Here is a 24,114-nt window from a genome sequence, read left to right on the forward strand (position 1 = left end):
GACAGGGCGCACAAGGGCCGCCCTTTGCGCCTGGGGAAAAAAACTGCTCCAGAAGTGAGTATCAATCACAGAGAAGTTAGAGGGACAGAAAGAGAAAAAGAAAGACGCCGAGAAGAAGGACGGGAGCAAAAAGCGACAGACGGCATCAAAACGATCAATCCTCCTCGACTTCACCTCAGGCGGGATGGCACAGGCTAGGCTCAAAAGTTTGACGCGGCGTTTCTAGTGAGACTTTGGATTACTTTGGACACTTGGTGAGTTTGCGCCTCTTTGTAAACACTGACGTGCGCATTTTTTGCTGTGCTGCGTTGGACGTACGGAGTGGGTTTTTTTGCTGTTTCCCCCCCTCGGGTGGATTTGAGAGAAATGAGTGAGAGGAGGCGATCTGCCGCAGCTCTGAGCTCTAGAGCCCACGCTTTTTCCGTGGAAGCCCTGATCGGCTCCAACAAGAAGAGGAAGCTCCGCGGCTGGGAGGAGAAGGAGCTGGAGTTGTCCATGGAGAGCCTCGCCACCGACGGAGAGGACCCGGCGCACTGTCTGGATATGGACCCCGGTCAGTGCGCAAACCCTGCACCACACCGCCAACATGTCAGGATCTCCGTTATTCCGCTGCAATGTAACCCACGAGTCCTGAGTCAAAACATGGCTTCACATGCAGTGACGCAACCCGACACCGAGGCTACACACGGCAAAAGTGCCTATTTCAATCCAGCACCGACGTCCTTTAATATATTTTTCCCTTAAACCAAGGGAGAGATTGAGCCTATACGGGGTGAGGTAATTCAACACATTTCCAGTGCAGCCACACTTGTTGACGAGATTTTTTTTTTTTTTTTCCAAAAGGCAGAAGTGTCAGTAGAGTGCAATGTAAGGAGATGTAGCTTATAGAAATGATGCATGTTACTGTGGGCCTGCATGGAGGACACACAAGCGTCTCCTGTGCTCCTCTGCGCTTCACTACAGTACCGAGTGAACTCATGATTGAAATAAATTCCTGAAAGTAGCTGATTTGCACTGTGAGCAAGTGAAATCATCTCTCACCTATTGACAGTTTCTCCCACTTGTTAAAAAAATAAAGAAGTTTAAGGACTCGGTGCTTAGATATGTTTTTTTTTTTTTTTTTTTTTTTCCAGCGCGCAGCCTAAATGTCCTAGCGGCTTTGGCCGTGGAAGTTTTGATTCAGGACTGGTGGATTTACACTGAAATAGTGAAAAGGACTCGCAGCGCTTTGCTAGTTCAAATCATTGGTAAACCCGGTTGACTGTGGAGGGTGAGCTGAGAGTCTGCACGCTGGCTGTCAACAGGAATTTGGCTTAGGTCTGCAGGGAGGCCTGGGCATATTACAGACAGCTGTGTGACGGAGGCCTTTTGACAAATAAATGACATTCTCATACACTTCATCCTTAGAATAAACCAGCCACACTTCAAATAATATCTGGAATTATATTCTCCACTAAAATCAACCCTACATGGGCCTTATGCGGCCATTGCGCAATTACTGCGCCACGGTGCCAATAATATTATCCAGGTGTAGCCTGCCACATTTCCCCACGTATTATTAAGGCCTCGATCATTAGCATAGAGTGATTATTTGAAGAAAGTGAGTGTTGGAATGTAAATGAGCCCATATTAACCACTGGCTGCGTGTTGATCCAAGCAGGCAACAAGCAGCCAAGCCTGCTGCTGCAGCTGACAATGATTTCACCACTGCGCGTTAATTAGACCAATTGATAGTCAATAAGATGAGATACACAAGGGAATAATAAATAAATTAATTAAATAAATAGCAAAAATGGGGCAAGTCATGGAAATATGTAGGTTATTGGAGTGTTAGAAACAAAGAACTGACCTGTCGCGGAATGAGAGCGCGGAATATTACACGACCTCAAAGTGATTAATATTTTTTGCTTTAAGCAGGCTTAGAGTATAGGAGTGAAGTATGTCTGATTTTGGTTGTTTTTTTAATCAGCTCTTGAAGGTGCCTGCACACCATCCGCTACATGTGTTTCATTACAACAGGCGAGCTTCTCAAAATGGGCCTATTTTATTTTATTTTATTTCATTTTATTTATTTTATTTTATTTTATCACGTGTATTTTTCTAAAATTACATTTAATGATTTTTGTCGTTATTTCTTAATTTACTCTATTTTTCCATCTATTGGACTGATTAGGCCGTATCAGCTCATTAGCTAGTGAATTCATTCATGAATTAGCAGTTTAGCAGTAGTGTGATGTGTTGCTGGCTGGCTCGCTCATGTGAAACCTTCACATCTTTGTCTCTGCAGAGAAACAGGACAGAGGTAAAGCCCTGCGCCTTTCAGGCCTGATTTCAATAACAGACGTGAGGTGACTTTTAACCTCTGTGCTTTTGCTGGGAGCTCAAACGTCGCCACTTTATTTAGCAGGCCGCCTCTCTCAGCTGACATGAAGAGGTGCGCGGATCGCCCAGGCCAAAGTTTTTACGCCCCGCTGTCACTGATAGTTTGAAATGAAAGAAAAAAAGAAGAAAAACAGTGTAAACAGCATTCAGTTGATTTAAGAAATGAAACTGAATGAAACTGGAGTTTCGCGAAGAAACTGGGTTCAAACATGGCGCGCATATTTATTTAATGATTTTTTTTCATTAAAACAACAACAACAACAAAACAACAACAACAACAAAACATGTTATATGGAGCTTCCGCAATGTAAAATGCAAATAATTTATCATTAAATGTCATGAGTGGTTTTTGGAAGCGCAGGCCAGGGTGCTGTGCAGGCAGTCCCGGGCTGCAGAGAGCTGCCCGACCTCCGGGGCGCAGCGCCTTGACGCACGGCTCCTCTCCGCTGTGAAACGCCTCTGTGTTTGGGATCAGACAGGGGAGACAATGTCTAATTTTGACTGGACATCGCCCTATTAGTGTATGCACCATATACAGCAATTTAAGGCCTATCAAACGTTTCAACGTCCAAACGGACGAACAACAGGGACCTCCACTGGATATATTTTGTCCAGGACCCCCCACCATCCCTCCCTCTCTTATGGGCAGAGGTTTGTTGTTGATCAGTGTGGCTGTCTGGGGACGATGCAAGTAACAAGGGTGAAACTTGGGGCAAACGTGTGTGTTTGAAAGGTCAAAGACTTCATAACATTTTATACATACAAAAATGATTCCTTCAGCTCTGATGAATGTGTAACAGCAACAGGAGAGACACTCAGAATATTTTTCTCACTCCGGTTCTCGGCTGCTGTTGTAGGGCATAGTAGTCGTTCTATTAATTCTGTCTTCTGGATCATTTCCAGATAAATCAATTAGAGTGGAATTAAAGCGTCCCTCAGTTTGCTGGAGGACACTCCGGGCGTCCTCGGATTCTTGTTTTGAAGCGCTGGTAGTCCTCGGCCCCGTCCCGGCCCCTGCAGCCCCTGCAGGACTTGTCACAGGATGTTCCGTGGTGTAGAAGTGCTCGAGCAGCCCGGCTCCCTCCCTCCCTCCCTACAGGTCCAACTCATTAGCAGCCGATTTCCTGGCAGATCAGCGGGTCTTGCTCAGGATCCAAAAGCCTCCGGTTTTGACGCGTCGGGCGGCGATGACCGAGATCAGCCGAGTCTCTGTGGTCAGATTATGTGGTTTAGAGGAATCCTTAACTGAGTGATTTTTTTCCTCGCTTTTTGACTCAGCTCGAGGCGAGGCTCTAAGCCGACTGGTCATATAACATCTTTATTAGCCTTAAAGACAAGGGCAGGACTGGAAGCGCCTGGGCTCACACATCACAGACAGATCCAGCGGGATAGAAAATCCTGACTGGGATGAATTTTCATTTGCTCGGCTGCAAGAGAAGCACAATTAATTTAGCACACAGTGTGTGTGTGTGTGTGTGTGTGTGTGTGTGTGTGTGTGTGTGTGTGTGTGTATGTGTGTGTGTGCGTGTGTGTGTGTGTGTGTGTGTGTGTGTGTGTGTGTGTGTCTGTGTGTCACAAGTGAATATGTAAATATGCAAAGCCAAACAAAATGACTCCAGCCACATTGTCCTTAAACCTTCCGAACGACTGGTGAGTCTATATGGCTTATAAATATTTTTATTTATTGATCAAAGGCCTTAGTCAAACTTTACTCCTTTACACCAACAATAGGACTAGTAAATAAGTAAGTAAGCAAGTAAACGAATTAAATAAATAAATATATAAATAAATAAACCTCTCTTATTTGTGCATGGCAATTTACAGTTTAACATTTTTACGCATTTTCACTCTCTCTCTCGCTCTCTTTTTTTTTTTTTTTTTTACATAGCCTATTACATAGGCCGCAAAATAAGCCAAAAATGTAGCCACTTTCCCTCATAAAAGATTGTATCAATCCGCTCTTTGCCATGCAGGCTGGTAATAGAGATGTAAACACATCATATGAACGGGATTACACTTTTTTTTTTTTTTTTTAATGGATTTTCTCCTCGCCCGGGTCTCCATCAGTCCACAGAGAAAACAGGTGCTCTCTCGGTATGGATTGGGTTACTCAGTAATTTCATGGTTGGCGTAATGCTACTGCTCGGAAGAAAAAAAAACTTCTCCATTGAAAACAGTTTCATTAAGTGTGATCGTTCTTTATCAGAGACAAGAGAACAATAACAGATCAGTGCATTAAATATGTAAAATCCCTGTGTGCCGCCTTTAAAAAAAAACAAAACAGTTAAAACATCCTTCAATCCATTGTTTTGTTCCCAAGTGGTCTTGAAAAGGGCATCTTAGAATAACAATACAGGATTTTACCTATACAGTACACTAAAAAAGAAAAGAAAAGAAAAGAATTTAAAAAATCTGTTATAAATATCTGTTTCGTTAAATACATTTTAGAGGCACCATGATAAAGAGCTAATGCCCTGTGGTTGTAAAAAAAAAAAAAAAAAAAAAAAAAATCTTAAAACGGTTTCATGAAATCCATCTCCTGTTCATAAATACTCCTAATAAGAGGCACCTCAGAGCAGCGATAAAGAAATATTTTGCTACAATATGTAAAATTGCTATTTACTACCCCAATTACAAATACTTCCAACTCATTAAATGCATCTTTTCTGCTCATTAGAGGCATGTCAGAGGCAGCAATAAAGGCATATTTCTATCTGCTACCCACATAAAAGACCGATTATGACTTTGTTACAGGCATTTCCGCCTCCTATAATGTTTATTACTGAAAGTACATATGCAGCGACCTCATATTTAAATGGCTGAGTGAAGCTGGGCCGCTGTCTTTCAGCGCTGACCGGCTCTCTTGAACCAGATGTGAGGCATGAGTGGATGTGAAATACAACACAGAGGACAATAATGAGACACTGACTTGATTAAGTTCAGAGCAATTAGTGGCATGCAATGGATGTTCGCTTCTTTTTTAATGAGGCCTGGCATGGAGTGATTGGGAGCCGGTAACCACAAGATCCAGGCTGTGTGTGTGTGTGTGTGTGTGTGTGTGTGTGTGTGAACGTGAACGAGGGCCACGAAGCCCTAACCACAGCAGATGTCTGCAGGGCAGCGTTCTGCTGAGTGGACAAATTTGAAGTCATCCATAAACGTCGCTTTCTATTCGCTGGGCACAGAGAGCCGGACTGAGATTTCACCTCGGGAATTCAAATGAAACCTTGAATGCTTGATATTGTGCTACCAGACAAAGAGCGCCGTTTTATGTCTGCAATTCTGCAATTTGTAAATCATTTGTAGCTTAGGGCATGGAATTGACCTCCAGCTCCAGCCTCACTGCTTTACACACACACACACACACACACACACACACACACACACGCACGCACACAAATGCAACCATCAGTGGTGGAAAGTGTGCTAGAAATTGCTGCTCATGTAGAATTTTTCTGATATTTTTCTTAAAGGACCATCCCAGTGATTCTGCATGTTAAGTGTAAAATCTGCAAAGTGTATAAACTTCACGTGGAACTACGATATGAAAATGAACTTTCAGAGACTTCAGACTTTCTTCACACAAGTATTCCATCACCATAATAAAGTCGTCCACATTATTTTTCCTAAAATCAGCAGCACTGCTGTGCTTTGATGACTTGAAATTGGACGGCGTAAAATGGTCCCTCCGCGAGGGAAAATAGTCCGTGGGAACATTTGTATTCCACATTGAGTTATCAGTTCTACGGTTTATGAATGTCAATTTGTCAGTTTATGAAGGCCCAGTTTATGATGTGTAAAAAGTAAAAATTACCTATGTCAGTTATACTGTCATGGACGTGATTTACAATGTAGCTAAAAAAAAACAAAAAACAAAAAAAACACTTGTGGATGACTTTATTATGGTGATGGAATACTGGTGTGCAAGTTTTAAATCTCTGAAAATTCATTTTCATATCATAGTGGAATGAATGGAAACCAATGGCTGAATAAAAGGGAGGGAAAATGATAAATGAAAAATGAAATATCAGAGTTAAATATGACTGCTTGCTTTGAGAAAAGATTAGCAGAAACATGACGTTTCTGTTAGATATTAGGCCAAACATGACAAATCACTGATATGATCCTTTAAAAAATATATCAAACAGATGCTCAGAAAAGTACAAGTACACACAAAAGCAGCTACAGTAACACGAGTGAATGTAATTAGTTACTTTCATCCTTGGCAACGATACACCACATGCACACACACACTCACACACAGAGTTTGTTTTCCTTGGCAGTATTCAAAATTATAATGTAGAGGGTATCTAAAGCAGAACACGGGGACAATAATGAGTGTGTGTGTGTGTGTGTGTGTGTGTGTGTGTGTGTGTGTGTGTGTGTGTGTGTGTGCATTTGTGTGCGTATTTGTGTGCATGTTTGTGTGTGCATTTGTGTGTGTGTATTTGTGTGTATATAGCAGTATATGCTTCGACAAGTGGTATGATTTGGCTATTGGCTTGGACTCTAGCATCTGTGTGTGTGTGTGAGTGTGTGTGTGTGTGTGTGTGTGTGAGTGTGTGTGTGTGTGTGTGTGTGTGTGTGTGTGTGTGTAGGGGTCAGCAGTGCACTGTGGTGGGCTGGCGAGCGGTGGAGGTCCTTCAGCCCTGATGACAGGCGGGCCGAGCGGAGACGACAGCAGCCTGTTGTTACCAGGCTCCTTGCTTGGCCCTCTTTTCTAGACGTGAACCGTGCATCTCCGGCGCATTCCTGCCAAATCATCCCATTTAATCTGGCTGTTTCAGTCGCAGGAATGCGCCTGTTTCCTCCGGAGGCCTCCGCTCCGTTTCAGCACAGCAAAGTCTATTTTGAGACCATGAGGCAGACATTTACATTTGATATAGCTTTAACCAGTAGCCCATGTTTGTATTATTTATTAAGGCTGATTCTGCACTAGATGATGTTTTGCCCCAGTGTTCAATAACTTTATATGCAGAGCAAAAACTGACAGCTATTCTATGTTTCCCACAGAAAGTTAATCTTGTCAGGGTTGGAAAATGCTCTGAAACAGAATTTTAGACCATCATGGGACATTAAAACACACTAAAACACTCCAGCCAGACAAATTAAATTGATTCATTTAATTGAGTTGACCTGCTTTCCTTATTCAGTGGTAGGAGAAACTCAAAAAATTTCTTCACTGTGCTAGAAAATTCAAACAACAGAGACATAAAATATTCCATATGCTGTCACACACTCAGCTGCATAGTTTCAATTAAGGCCGGCCATAATATTTGATGGTGCTGTCTGTGCGTTTTAACAGGGAAGAAAGAAAGAAAGAAAGAAAGAAAGAAAGAAAGAAAGAAAGAAAGAAAGAAAGAAAGACTTTTGACTTTTGGTAACCTTTAATAAAACATCCTTCAATTAGGCTCACAAATACATTACAAACCCAGCCTGTAATGAAAACACAAACAAAAAACAAAAACAGGAGAACCCAAACTCCGGTGCACCGCATTCACACACACACACACACACACACACACACACACACACACACACACACACACACACACACACACACCTACCTGTCACTCTAATTAAAAGATCTCCAAAGCTACAGACTCACCTACTGAAAACCAACTATATACATACACATCCAAAACAACGTGTAAAGAAAGAAAGACAGACAGACAGAAAGAAAGAAAGAAAGAAAGAAAGAAAGAAAGAAAGAAAGAAAGAAAGAAAGAAAGAAAGAAAACTGAGCAGGGGCCTGCAGCAGGAGCCTCCATCCTGTGGTGGTAACACCTGATTGGTAGACATCAGATATCTAATAACAAACCAATATGCCTATTAACCAGAAAATCAATTAAACAGCAGCACCAAGAGTGGAGTGAGGAGTGATGCATCGTGATGCTGAGACAATCTCTGTCTTGTTGACTTTTAAATGACCAATTTTATTCATGTGAGGATAGCTTTGGGAAATGAGCTGTCGGTAGTCTTCCTCAGCTCCACCACAGTGTGGAAGAAGTGTGTTAATGAGAGGGCGAGAGTGAGCAACTGACCAACTACTGTGTGTGTGTGTGTGTGTGTGTGTGTGTGTGTGTGTGTGTGTGTGTGTGTGGGTGAACAAGTGTGTGTATTGGAGCTTTTTTTTTTTTTTTTAATGGGGAAGAGAAAGAGCATATGTACGTGGCTGCCATGATGCTGAAGCAAAAAGATGATGGAAAGTGTCAGCCCTCGTCTCTTCTCTCTTTCTCTCTCTCTCTCTCTCTCTGCGGTCTCTGATCTAACCCCCACCCTACACACACACACACACACACAGCACCCCCGTGCTCTCATATCTCCATTCCCCCTGCACCGTGCTCTTGTTTCCAGCAGTTCTGGCTCGGCCCGTGCTGTGGTGGTTAAGCCTGGGACGGTGTCCAGTCTCTCAGCAGCTCTGCATTTGCATAACCATATTTGTGTGCCCTGGTCTGCCAAGTCAACCTCCTCATGTCAGGACCCTCAATAAATAATACATTATTAGATTTTTTTTTTCTTTTGGGGGGTGGAGGGGTGTCGGTGGTGGTGTGTTTTCAGTAGGAGATTCAGCTATTTCTGAGAAAAGAAGAGAACAAAAAATCGGATTGTGGATTTGGAGTTAGAACTTGATTTCAGTGCTGAGATACTGAGCATCAAAGGGTTGACATCCCAGCTGGCAAACCTGCTGTGTAGAGCACACTGAACCCCATAACATCATCAAGATCATGACTATGAATTTAACAATTTTGATGAAAAAAAAAAAAACTGTAATTGTAAGCTAAGGATATTCAATCCTGTCAGTCTCAGTTTCTGTTTGTTTAGGCGCATAAGAGGCTTTTATTTTTTTTAATTAGACTATGACCTACCACTGATTTTATGATGTTTGTTAAATGTCATTAACGGGGTTAACAAGTAGGCCTAACAAGTAAATTATTTTCCGGTAGTTTGTCTTTCACTGTGAGTTTTTTTTTTTTTTTTTTTTTTTAACTCTATTTGCCTGTATCCTGACAGCTGCGCTAGTAGCTTAAACGGAGGCCGGGGTCATCCAGGTTGGGTCTGTCAAACTTGCGAGCTTCATATTTATGAAAATGCCTCATGGAGGTCTGGATGCGTTTCAGGAGAGAGGGAACATTTTCATCTGCTTGATTCTGTGACAGTATTAATGACTTTCTGTGGTCATTCACTAGACTTGCTCCGCAGGGGAACTTGAAGGAAACTCCATTTGCGGAGTGGCTCCCACAGGACGTCTTCATTGTGTGGCCCAATTTAAACCCCACTACCTTCTCCATCACATTTCCGAGCCTACGCTGCATTTAGTCTGCTTTTGAAATTTGACCAAACACCATGACGAGCTGAGCGGGTAAAAAAAAAAAAAAAAGGCACAGCCGGCGCTTCTCTCCAAGTTGCAGGCTGCAGGTGATTTGGCCCCAGCAGAGAACCGCTATATGCCTTAAACTGCGCCAAGTTTCCTGCGTAAAGCCGCTGTTAATTCCACTGTTTCATTCATTGTTCATTCCCCCCCTCAGACTCAGAGGCGAGCCCCGGCTCAGACGGAGAGGGTCTAGCCGAGAGGACGTCGTGCTCCTTCGGCTCCCCTGCCGACTTGGCTCCCGGCCCCTGCGACCCGTCGCCCCCGGCCTCCATGGAGGAAATCCAGGTGGAGCTGCAGTGCGCCGACCTGTGGAAGCGCTTCCATGAGATCGGCACGGAGATGATCATCACCAAGGCGGGGAGGTAACGCAGACGCACAACTCGTTGCGCTTTTGATTCATGGTGACTGAAAATAGCTTAGAGGGTTGACGTGCAGCTCGGCAGCGGACGCATGGCGCAGGTTGACCGTACGCCAAATGTGCGTAAATGTTGCACATTTATCATTCATTGACGTATTCCTCTCTGTGGCAGGGAAAATAGCTAATTGGGTTTCTATAAATCAATAATCAATCACTCATTGGAGAGGAAACAAAGCACGCAGTGACAAAGATGAGTAACTGTTATGATTAAACACGGAGACCATTCGCGAACACAGGCGCATTTAATAGAGGTACCCTACTTTATTGATGGATATAGCATGGGCTTATGACAAAATATACACACGCAGCGATCCACGCGCGTGCGCACAAGCCCACAGGAATTCAAAACAAACATTTATTTGGAAAGAAATTAAGAAATGAATTCTTTTTCTCACTTTCCAGTTCAATAATAACTAACTAGGGCCTGCACGTCTGCAGTCCTGCAACACACACACACACACACACACACACACACACACACACACACACACACACACACACACACCTGCGCACTGTGTTTTGAGGGTGCTAATGTGTTGCACATGCAGGCCGCCTGTAAGCCGCTGTGTGATCAGGGTGTTCAGGCATGACGCGTCAGGTATCCTGATGTCAGAGGATGGGGGAGCTGGTTCTAATTAATCTCTCCCAAACGTGTTTTGGGTTTTCTCGCTGTTTTGAGCCACAATTACAAGCCAAAGCGTGCAAATAAAGCGACCTCCAGATCCTCAGTGTGGACCTCTTTCTGCTCTCTGCTACACCCTCATCTTCTGTAGCTGGCCTTTTTTTTTAATGCTCTGCAAAAAAATTGTTTTTAACAAGTCACGCATTGTGCTGCCGAATCTAACGGCCAGATTTTCTTAAATCGAGTATAAATAATTTGCCATTGGATGGGACAATTTTCATTTTTTCCAGCGAAATGGAGAACTGTCATTTTCTTGATTCTGGTGGAGTGATTATTTCAAGGCAGTGACAATTACCTGCAGAGAAAAGCTGCAATAAACGTATCTGAGCCAGCTGGCGGATTATTCCACTTGTTTTGACGGCAAGGGCAAAATAAGCAACTCAAATTGACACATTTTTCAGTGTGGGGTGTTTTCAGGGCAATTATTCACTTCATTTGGAATATATGGGATATTTTTCTCGTCTCAGAATTAAACGATAAGGTAAATTATGCCTTATAGGGCTCTATAATTTTTTTTCTAGGCTAATTTCTTTAAGCAAGAGGAGCTAAAGACGAACCCATAAGTGACCTATTTAGCCCTGAGGCCGCAAATTACATTCATACTGAGGAGGGGTGAGGCCAAAGAAGTTTTTATTTCATGAAATATGAACCATATATTTTCTATCTTTAACAAATGATTCATTTAAAAAAAAAAAAAAAAAATACCTGTAATGGGTGTCTATGTTTTATTCCAGCCCAGTCCTGGCGGTAATCCACTCAGATGTTTGGGGGGTAAATGTTATTGCTATTTCTCAGCTCTTCCCCATTGCTCTGAATTAATATACACAGTAATATTGCTCCCTTCTGCCCATGTTCGTTATAGACTATTTTTATGAATTGGCTTTAAATTGGTAATCGCCTCATAAATAGGGCAACAATCAGTCCCCGTTGAAGCAGAGTGCAGGCACGACACGACCGTCGCCGTGCGTATTTCATGCCCTGCTCATAATAAGCCTATAAATTCAGAGGAGAAGGGAAGTAAGAAAACAGCCCTCTTTTCTCATTATGCAGGCCAGGATTTACGACCTTTAAATGAAAAGGGAAAAAAAATGCAGCGTTTGAAGTGCAAAACGAGGAATTAAGTTAAACTGTCTCCCTCTCATACAGACCATTATTTAATATAGGCGCCGTTTTTTTCCTCCTTTAGACTAATTTTCTTGGGTTTGCGTTGGATTAGTGTGCAGGCATGGAGCTTCAGCCTGTAACTTCAAATGAGCTGGTCCCTACAAATCTTTTTATTTTTATTATTATTATTTTTTTTAAATTAAAGAAACCCTCTTTGCTTACATAGTAATTATTATTCCATTTTTAGAGTGTTAACAAGTACACCAGCAGCAGTACAAACAACGAGATCACACGGGTCAGAGGTCAGGCCTGACAATATGACAGAAAATATTTTCCTTTCATACTGAAGTGATTTTTTTTTTTTAAAGTGATGAGAATAAAATAAGAGCTAAGGAGAAATGGAAGGATTTTTTTTCACTTATTGACACAGTTAGCAGATGTTTTTTGTTTGGGAAAGTGTTGATATAGATTAGTTTCAACATCTGGATAAAAATAATTGATGAATAAAAGTGGTTCAGTTAAATGGGTTTTTAAATCCTCACAGTGCTGAACTGAGACTGGCTGCGGCTCTGCAAAATGGCCTTGATTGGACAGGTTTTAGGAAGACTTCAGGGATGGAAGCCAATCAGGACTGAGTGATGCATTTAGTAGAGTGATGGAAAAATTGTTTTAAAAATGTAGTGTAGCTCTAAGTTTAAATCTTAAAAAAACGCACATTTTCAAAATCACAAGTCTTCATTCAGCATCTTTGATCAGACATGTATATAAAGAGAAGAAAAGTGGAATTCTAGCGCCTCTTTAATGAGTCATCATAACATGTAGATGGTTGGCGCTGATGCTGAAGATGAGGCCTAAAGTGACCTGAGGCTCCAGGCTGCCAGCAGACTGGCTGAGCAAAACCTTCCAGACCCCCAGGCCCCTCCCCACCCACCCACCCGTCCTCCGAGCCTGCCAGTCACGCTGTGGTCTGAGGGGTTTGTTCAGTGCTGCAAAAACATAAGTGAGACTGTGTTGAAATTATGCACGGTCAGTAGGCAGTTTGTTCAAACTTAACAAAACGGGATGCCAGGCTGGAAAATGGTAATTTCTGCTGTCCTCTCCCATTAAATCTCGAGGAAGCCAAGTTTTGACGTCCTGAATGCAAGCCCCCTTTCTCTGCCTCTAAGGATACTAATTGTTTGACACTTTTGAGATTGCCACTATCTCAGTATGTAATTAATTAATTTCATTTCTATATTTATTTAAATATAATAGCTACAGTTTTGTCTTTTTACGAGATAGTTGTGTATGAATATATTTAGGGGATTTTATTAATACAATGACTGATATAGTCTGACACAGTACTGGCTTTTGTACCATGTAGACAATCTGCTATTCATCATATTTTTTTTTCTCATGCAATATTCACTTTGTTCAAATATTAACCAGGCATATACTTGGGAAGAAAGTGTTTTTTCCTTCTTTTTTTTTCTTAATATTTCCCTGAAATTAAAGGAAAGGCTAAAAAATGCACTGAACCCAATTTAAAGGATTTTCAACACTGATGAGGTTTTTATCACTACTCATATTTGACAGTAAATTCACAAATTAATTTTAGAATTGTGGCTAAGGTCGGACCAATCTAATAGGTCCATATTGAGCAGACATTAGATACTCAATATGGGCCAATCATTTTGTCCACCTCTGATGGAGGATCCACCCTGACTGCAGCTACAGAAAAACTACTGGAAAACCAGACATGAGCAAATTTTTATTAGCTTTGCACATTTTATATATTCATTTAATTGTTTGGTGTGTCTTTGTAAATGCAGGTGTAACGTATGTCAGGTCTAGTGTTTCTTCTGGTGGGTCACCCTGTTTTAAGAGCTGCTAACGTTGAAGAATTTCCTTAGTCTGGCTTTCACTGGAGAGTTTTAGTGTCCCATGACAGTCTAGATGCTCTTTCAGATGCTTTTCCATCCTGAAAAGAATAAAAATTTAGGAGGAAACAAAATATCAGCTAAATATGGCTGTTGGCAGCCTTCGAAACCAAATTTGATTAAACTCTAACCATGCATGCTCTGTTTGTTGTATTTTTTTCACCTGCAGTTGCTGTTTTATTGACACTTTATTATTTTTTGTGCCTTTTTTGACCCGACAATCCTATTGATTTCCTTCCTTGCTTGGTATCAGTACTGGCAGGTGATTTGTTCCTGTGGAACAAGGCACATCAGTGTAACTGGATCAGATACATGAGTGTCTCTCTGTGTTTTCTCCCTTTAGGCGGATGTTTCCTGCCATGAGGGTAAAGATTGTTGGCCTGGACCCTCACCAGCAGTATTACATCGCCATGGACATTGTGCCAGTGGACAACAAGAGATACAGGTACGCTCATCACACACTGCAATACACAGGCAGGCATGGGGACACACTGACTGGTTTGCTGATAGATTGGGCCGATATTGGATAGTGGATCGTCATCTTTGTTCACTTCCAGCATGATGGGGGTTCTTCCCTGAGCACAGCCTGCAAGACAAGTGAGGACATCTTATTCTCCTCATTCATTCATTTAATTTTTTAATTGCATACTCTGTAATTTTCATGTATAGGACTAGTTTGCACTGCAATTTAATAAGTGCAATCAAGTGCAAGTGCATTCTACGTGTTGATTTAGAGTTTTTTTCCACCCTTTTTGTCTTGGCGTTTCACATCAGCACAAAATACCAGCTACTGGTAACTTCAGTATCGGCTTTTAAAAACTAATATCGGTCAAACTCGATTGAATCTGTGCACAGCTGCATAGATAATATCCCCATATGCATGCAGAATATGCACATGTTCAGTCCTATCTGCACGTGCAAATGCATGAACGTATGCACACTCCACCGCCGCTGCTGGATTTAAAACTCTATTTTCCTGGACAAATCTCAAATGTTGGACCGAGCATAAATATTTTGACCCAGTTGGATTTTCCTCATTTCTCGTGCCGCATGTAAGACACGTAACTGCATCTGGACTGAGCAACGATATTCCAACACTTTTTTTTTTTTTTTAAATCATTTTTAAAATTTCTCCTAAGTGCTAATAGCGATAGAGCAAAAGCAGTCACCTCGGTAATTTGCATTGGAGAGGTGAAACAAAAGTCTCCACTGTGCACCCGTCCTGGAGAAAGGTTTACGTGATGGATCTCTCTGGATATGCAATAAGACTAATGTCCTGGCACATAGCGCTGCTCCCTGAAGCTAGAGAGGTAAACCAGAGAGAGGAGATTGAAATGTATTCATCATCCCACTGGCCTAGCGGATAACTTATAGCCAGAGTCTATCCTGCAAATAGGATAATCCTCAATATTCAGGTATAATGATGGAAATGGGAAAAAAAGGAGACATGGAAAGAAAATTGTACGATGCTGCGTGCCTGCTTCTCTTGATGGGTGTGTGTGGTAGTTTTTATGTGTCTCGGGTCAGGATTCTCATATCGTTTTTCAGGTATTATGATAGAAATGGAAAAACGAAATGGAGAGGGAAGGGAAATGACATGATGCTGCGTGGTGTGGCTCACCTGCATCGCCGGTGGCTGCACTGGGAAAATGTGGAGGTTTCAAGGATGCTGATGCTGTTTACGTCAGCAGGATGTCTGTGTGTGTGTCACGAACTGAGAGAGTGGCAAAACACAAATAGCCATTTTTGTTGAGTCTTTGAGTTCAAGGCCAATGCATGAACAAGTCGAAGGTCCAAGGTATTCTTAAGCCACATGCTTCATTTAAACGAGCCTTTATTAAAGGGGCGTTTCCACAGTGATGAATATTAAATAAATAAATAAAAACTGAGTGAGTAGTAGCAGCAGCAGCACATTTTGGCCATTTTTCTTTCCTCAGGTTGCTGCGGAAGGAGGTGCAAACAAGTGTATCTAAAACTTTTGTAATCAGTCATCAGGTAAACATGCAGTACAGTCACCAAAAAATGAAAAAGAAGAAAAATAGTGCAAAAATTATGCATTTACCATCCCATATCTAAATCACAAGTGTCAATATATATGCATGCATACATACATATATGAGAAGTTGATATTTCTGTATTGAAGCTGCTGATTGCCAAAATGATGTGGCAATACACAGTATCCTCAAATGGCCCTTTTAACTTCAACTGAAGAATGAATTTACAAAAACAAGGAATAACTCGGGCAAAGAAAATCTAATTTCACATCAGTTTTTCCAGTCTGTTTTCCCGAGGCTGCGCTCAGGGAGGAACCTCCATCGTATCGAGAGGTGGACGACATCAGCGAAACATCCTGAAATTAATTCAGCTCATGAGGAGGGGATGGAGAAACACGCTCCTCGGGAAAGTTATGCAACGGTTGTGCTTTTTAAGCGCTGAATGGCGCAGCAGCGTTTGAACAGACGACATGGGCGTCCTTGGCAGCGACAGGACCTACTTTATAAGTTAAATCAAATAAAACGTGTTTACAGTGAGGCAGGTTTTTGTTTTCATCCGTTGCTAGGTCAGGGTCGATATTTGATTAAAGGCCACGCATGCAGCAGATACGTTCCCGTTTCTGTGGCAAACAAAACAACTGTCATCTCGGATGGATTTGGAGAAGGTTCCTCCCACTTACGTCAAGTCAAGTCAAATTTATTTAAAAAAAAAAAACAACAAAAAACGGTTCATCGCAAAAGTGCTTTGGAGAAAGCAAGGGACACAAATCCAAATAAAAACAAGAGACATATGTGTATAGTAGACACTTGTTTTGTGTAGTTTCACGCATTCTTCACTTTATACAGTTGTTTATTAATATAAAGTTTTCCACTGAAGCACAGTAGACGTTTTGCCCTGCCACCGACCGAGGCGTTTTTCTCGCTCTTGCACCAGCGAACCAAAATATCATGGAGGATTTTAGAGGCCAAAAGAGCTTGTAAAATTAAATAGGATTTTCTTCCTGGCTGGGGAATTTACCACAGGGCTTTGCAAACTGAGCTGGGAGCTGTCACTGGTATGTCTCATAGTCCTCGGGAGTTGGGGGTCTGGAAATAAGGTCTTTATTGGAATTTACTTGCTTTACTTAGGCTCCCTGCCCCTCTTTAGGAACGTCTCATTGGTACCGCTCTCATTAAATCTCCATATATTACTGCTCTTTTATGTGGACGCTCGCTCAGTTAGCGTGGAGCTTGAGCCGCTGAATGAGAAAAGCGCAGAGACCAGCGCTGTCTGGCTCCCTCAAACATACCTCATCCCTTATACTGTGTGTCAGAGCGCATTAGGATACCGAGTCTACACACACACACACAAACACACACACACCTACACACGCACACACACACACAGAGCCAGGTACCCACACACAATCAAAACCATGTTTTCACACAGATGCTTTTTTGTTTCGCTGTACTTGTGAGGCCCATCATGTGCTACATTCATTCCCTATCCCTTTGCCCCAATCCTAATTTCAATCTAAACCTCAAATCCAAAGCCTAACCTAATCTAAGACTAGTCTTAATCCTCCGTGAAGTCCTAATCTGAAACTTGGAGCACTGACAACAAGCAAAAACGTTGTCACTTTAGATTAGGATTGTCATCCATTTTTCTGTATCTTTCTATCCTCGTGAGGGCCTTTGGTCCTCATAAATACAGAAACACAAGGCGCACAAACACACACACACACACATAACCATTGGTCTTCTCTTACAAACTCAGAACACACACCAGTCAACCCTGTATGGTAATTCAATAGCAATATTTACTCTGTCAGTACGGTAACCCAATATACAGCCTGGGTTTGGCAAGTGTATATGTGTGTGTGTGTGTGTGTGTGTGTGTGTGTGTCTTTTTATGTGCATGCCTGTATTTCTCCCCATGAAAGAGTATATGTGTGATGAGCTGAGAACACACACACACACACACACACACACACACACACACAGACAACCTGTTTTTGTGGGTATGTTTATATGTGTTGTGTCACGTGTGTGTGTGTGTTTATACGAGTGGAAAAGACAGAGAAAGTGTGTGTGCAAGAGATACATTAAGAAAAAAAAGCTGCATGTTTTTGTCAGCATGAGTGTGCATGTGTGTGTGTGTGTGCTCATGGAAGTATCCATATACGAAAATGTGTGTGTGTGTGTGTGTGAAGTGTGGTGTCGGCTGAAGCCCCCCCACCCCCTCCACATCTGTCCGGCGAGGGTGTCACATAAAGTCCGATCTTTATTGATTGTGCCGGTGCCAGATGGTAGATTTATGGAAGATGAAAGGGGGGAACTAATCAGATTTCCAGTCCTGTTTGGGGCTAAAGTTTCTCTGTTCCTTAACACTTTCCCTGCTACGCCGAGCATAACCCTAAACAGCACTCCAAACAGGAAATTACACAAACGCCTGGCACCCTCTGTGTGTGTTTATGCGTGCGTGTGTGTGTGTGTGAGCGTGTCTAGGTCAAAAGTCAGACCTGTGTATGGAGGTGTGTGCTTGGTGGTGTACAGCAGTAAAGTGGAGCAGGGAGTTCAAATTCAGCTGTAGCTGTTGTCATGATGCAGTTCCATGAACCAGTAAAGACTCACAGTCCCTTCATCTATTCAGTTTGTTGATACACACACAGAGGGTCCCGGGTGTATTTCATCTTTTAAAGGTATGACCTTCACATTTTCATTTGTTGCTGTCTATTATATTAATATACACAACACTGATTCAACTGCTATCTAGTGTGTTCAAAGTTTTTGCTGGTCTAAACGGTGTCTTTACTGGGAAAAATCCTCTGGGTTTTTGTTTTGGAATGAACAGAAGAAACAGAAGAAATAAACAGGAGAAATATGTGAACTTCAGCAGTGACGGCCACCATGAATGAACCGACACAGAAAAGAGCGCCATCTCAAATTCAATTCCAAAGCAAAAATTCACACTGCAAAAACGCAAAATCTTACCAAGATTATTTGTCTTATTTCAAGTCAAAAATGTCTTATTTCTAGTCAAAATATCTCATTACACTTAAAATAAGACATGATCACCTCAGAAGTAACTTGTTTTTAGACAATTTCAAGTGGAAATTCACTTGAAACAAGTGAAAATTTGCTTGTTTCATTGGCAAAATTTGACAGTGGAAAAAGGGAAAATTCACTTGAAATAAGTGAAAACTGGCTAGAAACAAGAAACAAATTTTGCCAATGAAACAAGCAAATTTTCACTTGAAACAAGTGAATATTGTCTAAAAACAAGTTACTTCTGAGGTGATCATGTCTTATTTTAAGTGTAATGAGATAGTTTGACTAGGAATAAGACATTTTTGACTTGAAATAAGACAAATAATCTTGGTAAGATTTTGAGTTTTTGCAGTGCAAGGAAAAAGATGCTGAACATAGTTTGATTGACAGGTGATTTCCGGGAAACACCACAGCAAAGATGGAGACAAAATAAAAAACATGAATGTCTAATAAATGCTCTACAATAATAGTATATTATAGTATCATAAAATAGCAGCCTTAACAAACAACAGTGCACAGGAAAAAGAATAAAGACGACCTCAAGCCTGTCTGAGGCCGTCACGGAGGTCAGCTGGGGAACTGGCTTTGCACAAATGTCTCCCGGCTAGAAGAAGATAGAGAGGCTACGTGGAAAAGTGTGCATGTAGGCTACGATGTAAAACAAATAGTGCAACAAGGTGAATTTTGCTGGCTTCCCATTGTGCCAAAGGCCCATTAATCCAAAACCCTGATAGTCTGAGAAGTGTCCCATTGGACTGAAAGCCTGTTAGTCTGACGGGCCGCTATCCTGAAATGAGTCTGAAAAATGTCCACTTCATAAATTTGGTTAATGTTTAGGCAGGAGGTTCCTGAGATTGTGGTTAGGGTAAACAGGTTTGGATGCATTTCTCAGCACGGATGCAAAGCCTGTCAGAACACGAGCAAACACTGAACACAACAACTCCAGAGTGTGTGTTTCCGAGCAAAAGGCCTCTGGAGCAACAGGCCTTTGTTGTCAGGATAATGGGCCCTCAGGCTATCGGTACAATTGGACTTTTTTCAGACTACTGAGGTTTTGTAATAATGTGTGTTTGTTGAATTAATGGGCTTTCGGTCCAATGGGACATTTTTCAGACTATTTGTGTTTCCGAATAAATGAGACCAACTGCATGGCACTGCTTTGTCCTCTGTCTCTGGTCCAAAAAAGAGTCAGCTCAGTTAACCCGAACACACTGTTAACTAGCTAGCTAACTAGCCAGCAGGCTCCTTTAGCAAAGAAACCAATGTTAACCTTCAGCTGCTAGCCAGTACGACGAACACTAGCCTCTCTCTCAGTGTGCAAAGCAGATGTCGGCCATTTACAAGAAGCCCGGGCTGTTAGCTGACTGAGGCTAGCTAGCTAACAAGCTGACAGCGGGTGAATTATCTCTCCCTCATCGAAAACAGCACCGAAATTAATCATGTCTGATTCAATTGTGTTGAGACGGCTAAGTTGTAAGATCAGAAACATATTCAGCTGTTCACAGCCACTGTTGTCATCCAATATGGCCGCCAGAGGGTGAGTTACATCACCCGAAAGCCCTCCATACTTGTCACTAGCTGTGCTTTTGTGCATGCCTCAGTTGTGTTGTGTGTATTTATGATGCTGAATGTACTGTATGTTCGTGTGCTTGCCTTAGAGTATATTTATATACTGTATGTAGCCTACATGAGTGTGTGTGTGTGTGTGACTCAGAGTTCGACAGGGTGGTGCAGCTCTTTCAAGGCAATAACAAAAGGACCAAATAAGAGTTTTGTCCATGTTTCACTGCTGAGTGATGTCTTTGGCAGAGGCGTTGCAGCTAAAGCACTTTCAACTGAGCGCATGGCCAGAACTAAAGGCAAACAGCTGTGCCTCAGGCTCCCTCTCTCTCTATCTCACTCTGCCATTCTCTCTCTCTCCCCCCCTCCTTTCTTTCTGCTGTTTTCTTTATCTCTCTATTTCTCTCTGTCACTGCCTTTGACGTTTGTTTCTCATCCTCCCCTCTCTCCTATCAGCTCTTTCTCACTTACTCTTTCTTCTCTTATGATTTCTCGTTTTTTCTCTTACCTTTTCTTTCTTTCTTTCTTTCTTTCTTTCTTTCGTTTCTTTTTCTTCACCCCTTGCAGACAGCGCCATCAAATATTATGGCCGGCCTTTAATTGAAACTATGCAGCTGAGTGTGTGACTGCATATGGAATATTTTATGTCTCTGTTGTTAGAAATTTCAAGCACAATGAAGAAACAACAGCTGAGTCTTAAAAGCGGGTGTTGTGGCAACGCAGCTGACTATGATGATTTTTGTTGTCCAGCAGGACAGTGAGAATAAGCCCAGAGCAACGCACGCTCAGCGGGTTTTCCAGAAAGAGGATGGGGTGAATAAGTTATTGTGCTGAGAAGGAGCACTATGTTGATCAAAACGTAGCGCGCAACCTGGGAGCTGCTGTGTCCTTCCACCATAGAAAAAAGCAAGTTCTCACAGATGAACAGGTTTTATTGAGAAATCCCTTTTCATAAATGTACCCTGCAATAGTATGGTAGACAGTTGTTTCTTAAAACTTTATTGTGTAGCTATCACACTGCCACCAGACAGAGTAAACATAATGATCATAATTTTTCTTTGGGATGGAGACAAATTACAGGAGCATGCAGTGAGACGTGGGACTCGAGGAGAAGGCAGATTTTGCGCACAGGTGTCGGTGAATGTTGGTAGTTTTTAACTCAGCTGCCATTAAAGCCGGTTATGTTTGTCTGATCGTGCAGGTACGTGTACCACAGCTCCAAGTGGATGGTGGCAGGAAACGCCGACTCCCCGGTGCCTCCGCGGGTCTACATCCACCCGGACTCCCTGGCTTCAGGAGACACCTGGATGAGGCAGGTGGTCAGCTTCGACAAGCTCAAACTCACCAACAACGAACTGGACGACCAGGGACACGTAAGGACCAGCCCGTTTCCTGGTTGATTTGGCACTTTATTCACGTCCGTCACAGCGGCCATTTTGAGATGAAGGGTAGACGCAGGTGTTATTAATGACATGACTTAAGGTTCTGGAAACTGGAAAGGCCCTGCTGCACTTAAATATAGTGGAACTCTGATTATTGTAATTAATAACACCTGCATGTACCTGCTGTTTCATGTCAAAATAGCTGCTGTGAAAAATGTCTGTTGTGCCATTTGTTTGTCTGTGTGAGGACACATTTTTTTTTAGATCAAGAGCAATGCATGGAAGAAACCCCATAGTTACACCCTCTATACAGTAATTCATCTGATTAGCAGAAATTCAAGTAGCATATTGCAACTTGAATTTGTATACACATAAGGAAAAACATTTCTCAAAACTACAAATGGCTCATTAATGCTTTAAAGCTGCACTGTACAAAAATGACCAAAAAAAAAAGAAAAAAAAGAAAAGAAAATATATGGCTTCTTTGCAATTTTTCATAGTGCACCTCTAAGATACAGAGCTCATGCTATCTGTACCTTATGACAGGACGAGTGTGTGTACATAGAGATATTGGTTAATAAGTGAGTTAATCTGAATTATGACTGACTCTTTTATCTTAACTGGATATGTTTATATGTCATTTGTGATCATGGTGGGGCATCAGGCAACCCTGGCACCTCCTCTTGGTTTATTTTGCTCAAATGTTCAGCATATCGACGCTGTATCATATAAAAACTCACGATGCCAACAACCAATCAGATGCCAGTATTTTAAAATATTGTTCAGTATGCGTCATAATTGTATAAACCTGACTAAAGCTAGTGCAGCAGAGCAGTTTGGCTTTCAATATAAGACGCTCTCTAAGTTTAGCTGTTTTTTTTTCTTTCCCTGTAGTTGTGATGCTGACAGTGTTGGTCTCTCTTTTTTTTTTTTTTTTTTTTTTTTTTTTGGTTACTTCACGCTGATTAAATATCATTAAGTTTGTGGATTGCTATTGCTAGAGACAGGAGGCGGGCCCTTGCTTGACTGTATAATATTTATATCCACTGTAGCTCTTTGTAATGGAACGGTTTCAATTTTTGATTTGATATGTAATATTGTCAAGTGGCCATGCTACTGAGGTGAAATTTGGATTGCAGTAGATTGAGTTTGACCACAGTCTGTCTGATTTACTGCCTTGCTCATATCCAGTCAGTGGTGGAACTACAGCAGTGGGCAGCCGGAGTCGGTCTCTTACTGGCTGGCAGCTCCTCTGTAGCGAGATGCAGAGCCAGAGGTGAAAGCTTGTTTGATTCCTTGCCTTGCGTATATGTAGTCTATGAGGGGGCTTTAAGCAGAAGGGAGCCTCTTATTTACAACATACTCACTGTTTCAAGACAGATTTTATATGCAAAGTAGAATATGAAACAAAAGAGAGTAGCGTCAGCTTTTGATTATTAGTCTTTATTGGTCTTTAGGTTTAAAGGCAATGGCAAAACACACAGTTCAGCTCATGGCCATGACCCTATCATTAATTACTGCAGCTGTACTGTATGTGAACCATGAAATGATGGTATATAGGAGGCTTATATTTACAACTCTCTTACACATATTGTAAGCTAAGAATGATCTTTTTGAATAGCTGACCCCCAAATATTATTTAAAAAATAAATCTACACAAAAATAAAGTTCAATTCAAAGATCATGAATAAGACTGATGGTTGATTTTTAAAAAGTCAGATACGACCTGATAATTCCAAACTGTCAGGATATGGAGCAAAACAGTCGGCACCTCCAAAGATGTAAAGCGTAGATGTGTGTTGCATAACCACGTGTACAATTACAGTATCAGTGTGCTATTTGGAGCAGCCGCCCTAGGTTAGATTTATCTTTTCTAGAAGTCCATAGGCTTGAATTCGCCGGTCATGCGTATAGGTGAAAATAAGAGAGGATCTGCTCTCTCAGCTCTCGACGGATCCAAATGGCGAAACAGAGGGAGCTGGCACAAAATGGCCGCTATCATTGACAGCAGAGCTATCCTAGGCCAGATTACTTTTATTACAGCGGTCGGAGATATTTCTGAAAACAGCGCGAGAAACCGCTGCGAATCAATTTCTCCATAGAGCTTGCCATTGATGCGCAGATGCCAGGTAATGCGATGATTTGGAACGCGGCGTGCGGGCGCCGCTTCGGCAGAGGTAGATCAATCTAATGCTCCGACAAAATGGCGGCGCGCTAAGCGAACAGCAGCGAACTGTGTGGGGCTGGCAGGTTTCTCCTCTGTCACAG

The 24,114-nt window shown here is 42.0% G+C and overlaps 1 protein-coding gene across 1 annotated transcript in view; it reads left to right on the plus strand.

Moving 5' to 3' along the window:
* The first annotated feature begins 366 nt into the window (after positions 1–366).
* The window catches only part of tbx15 (T-box transcription factor 15), a 37,962-nt gene continuing 14,214 nt past the window's right edge, over positions 367–24,114 (plus strand). Inside the window, exons 1-4 of the mRNA XM_030080990.1 lie at positions 367–553; positions 9,912–10,119; positions 14,224–14,325; positions 21,666–21,837. Coding sequence (XP_029936850.1) covers positions 367–553; positions 9,912–10,119; positions 14,224–14,325; positions 21,666–21,837 — 669 coding nt within the window. The remainder of the gene's footprint in view (positions 554–9,911; positions 10,120–14,223; positions 14,326–21,665; positions 21,838–24,114) is intronic.

This window comes from Myripristis murdjan, chromosome 21 (assembly GCF_902150065.1).
Source record: "Myripristis murdjan chromosome 21, fMyrMur1.1, whole genome shotgun sequence".
Taxonomy (NCBI): Eukaryota; Metazoa; Chordata; class Actinopteri; order Holocentriformes; family Holocentridae; genus Myripristis; species Myripristis murdjan.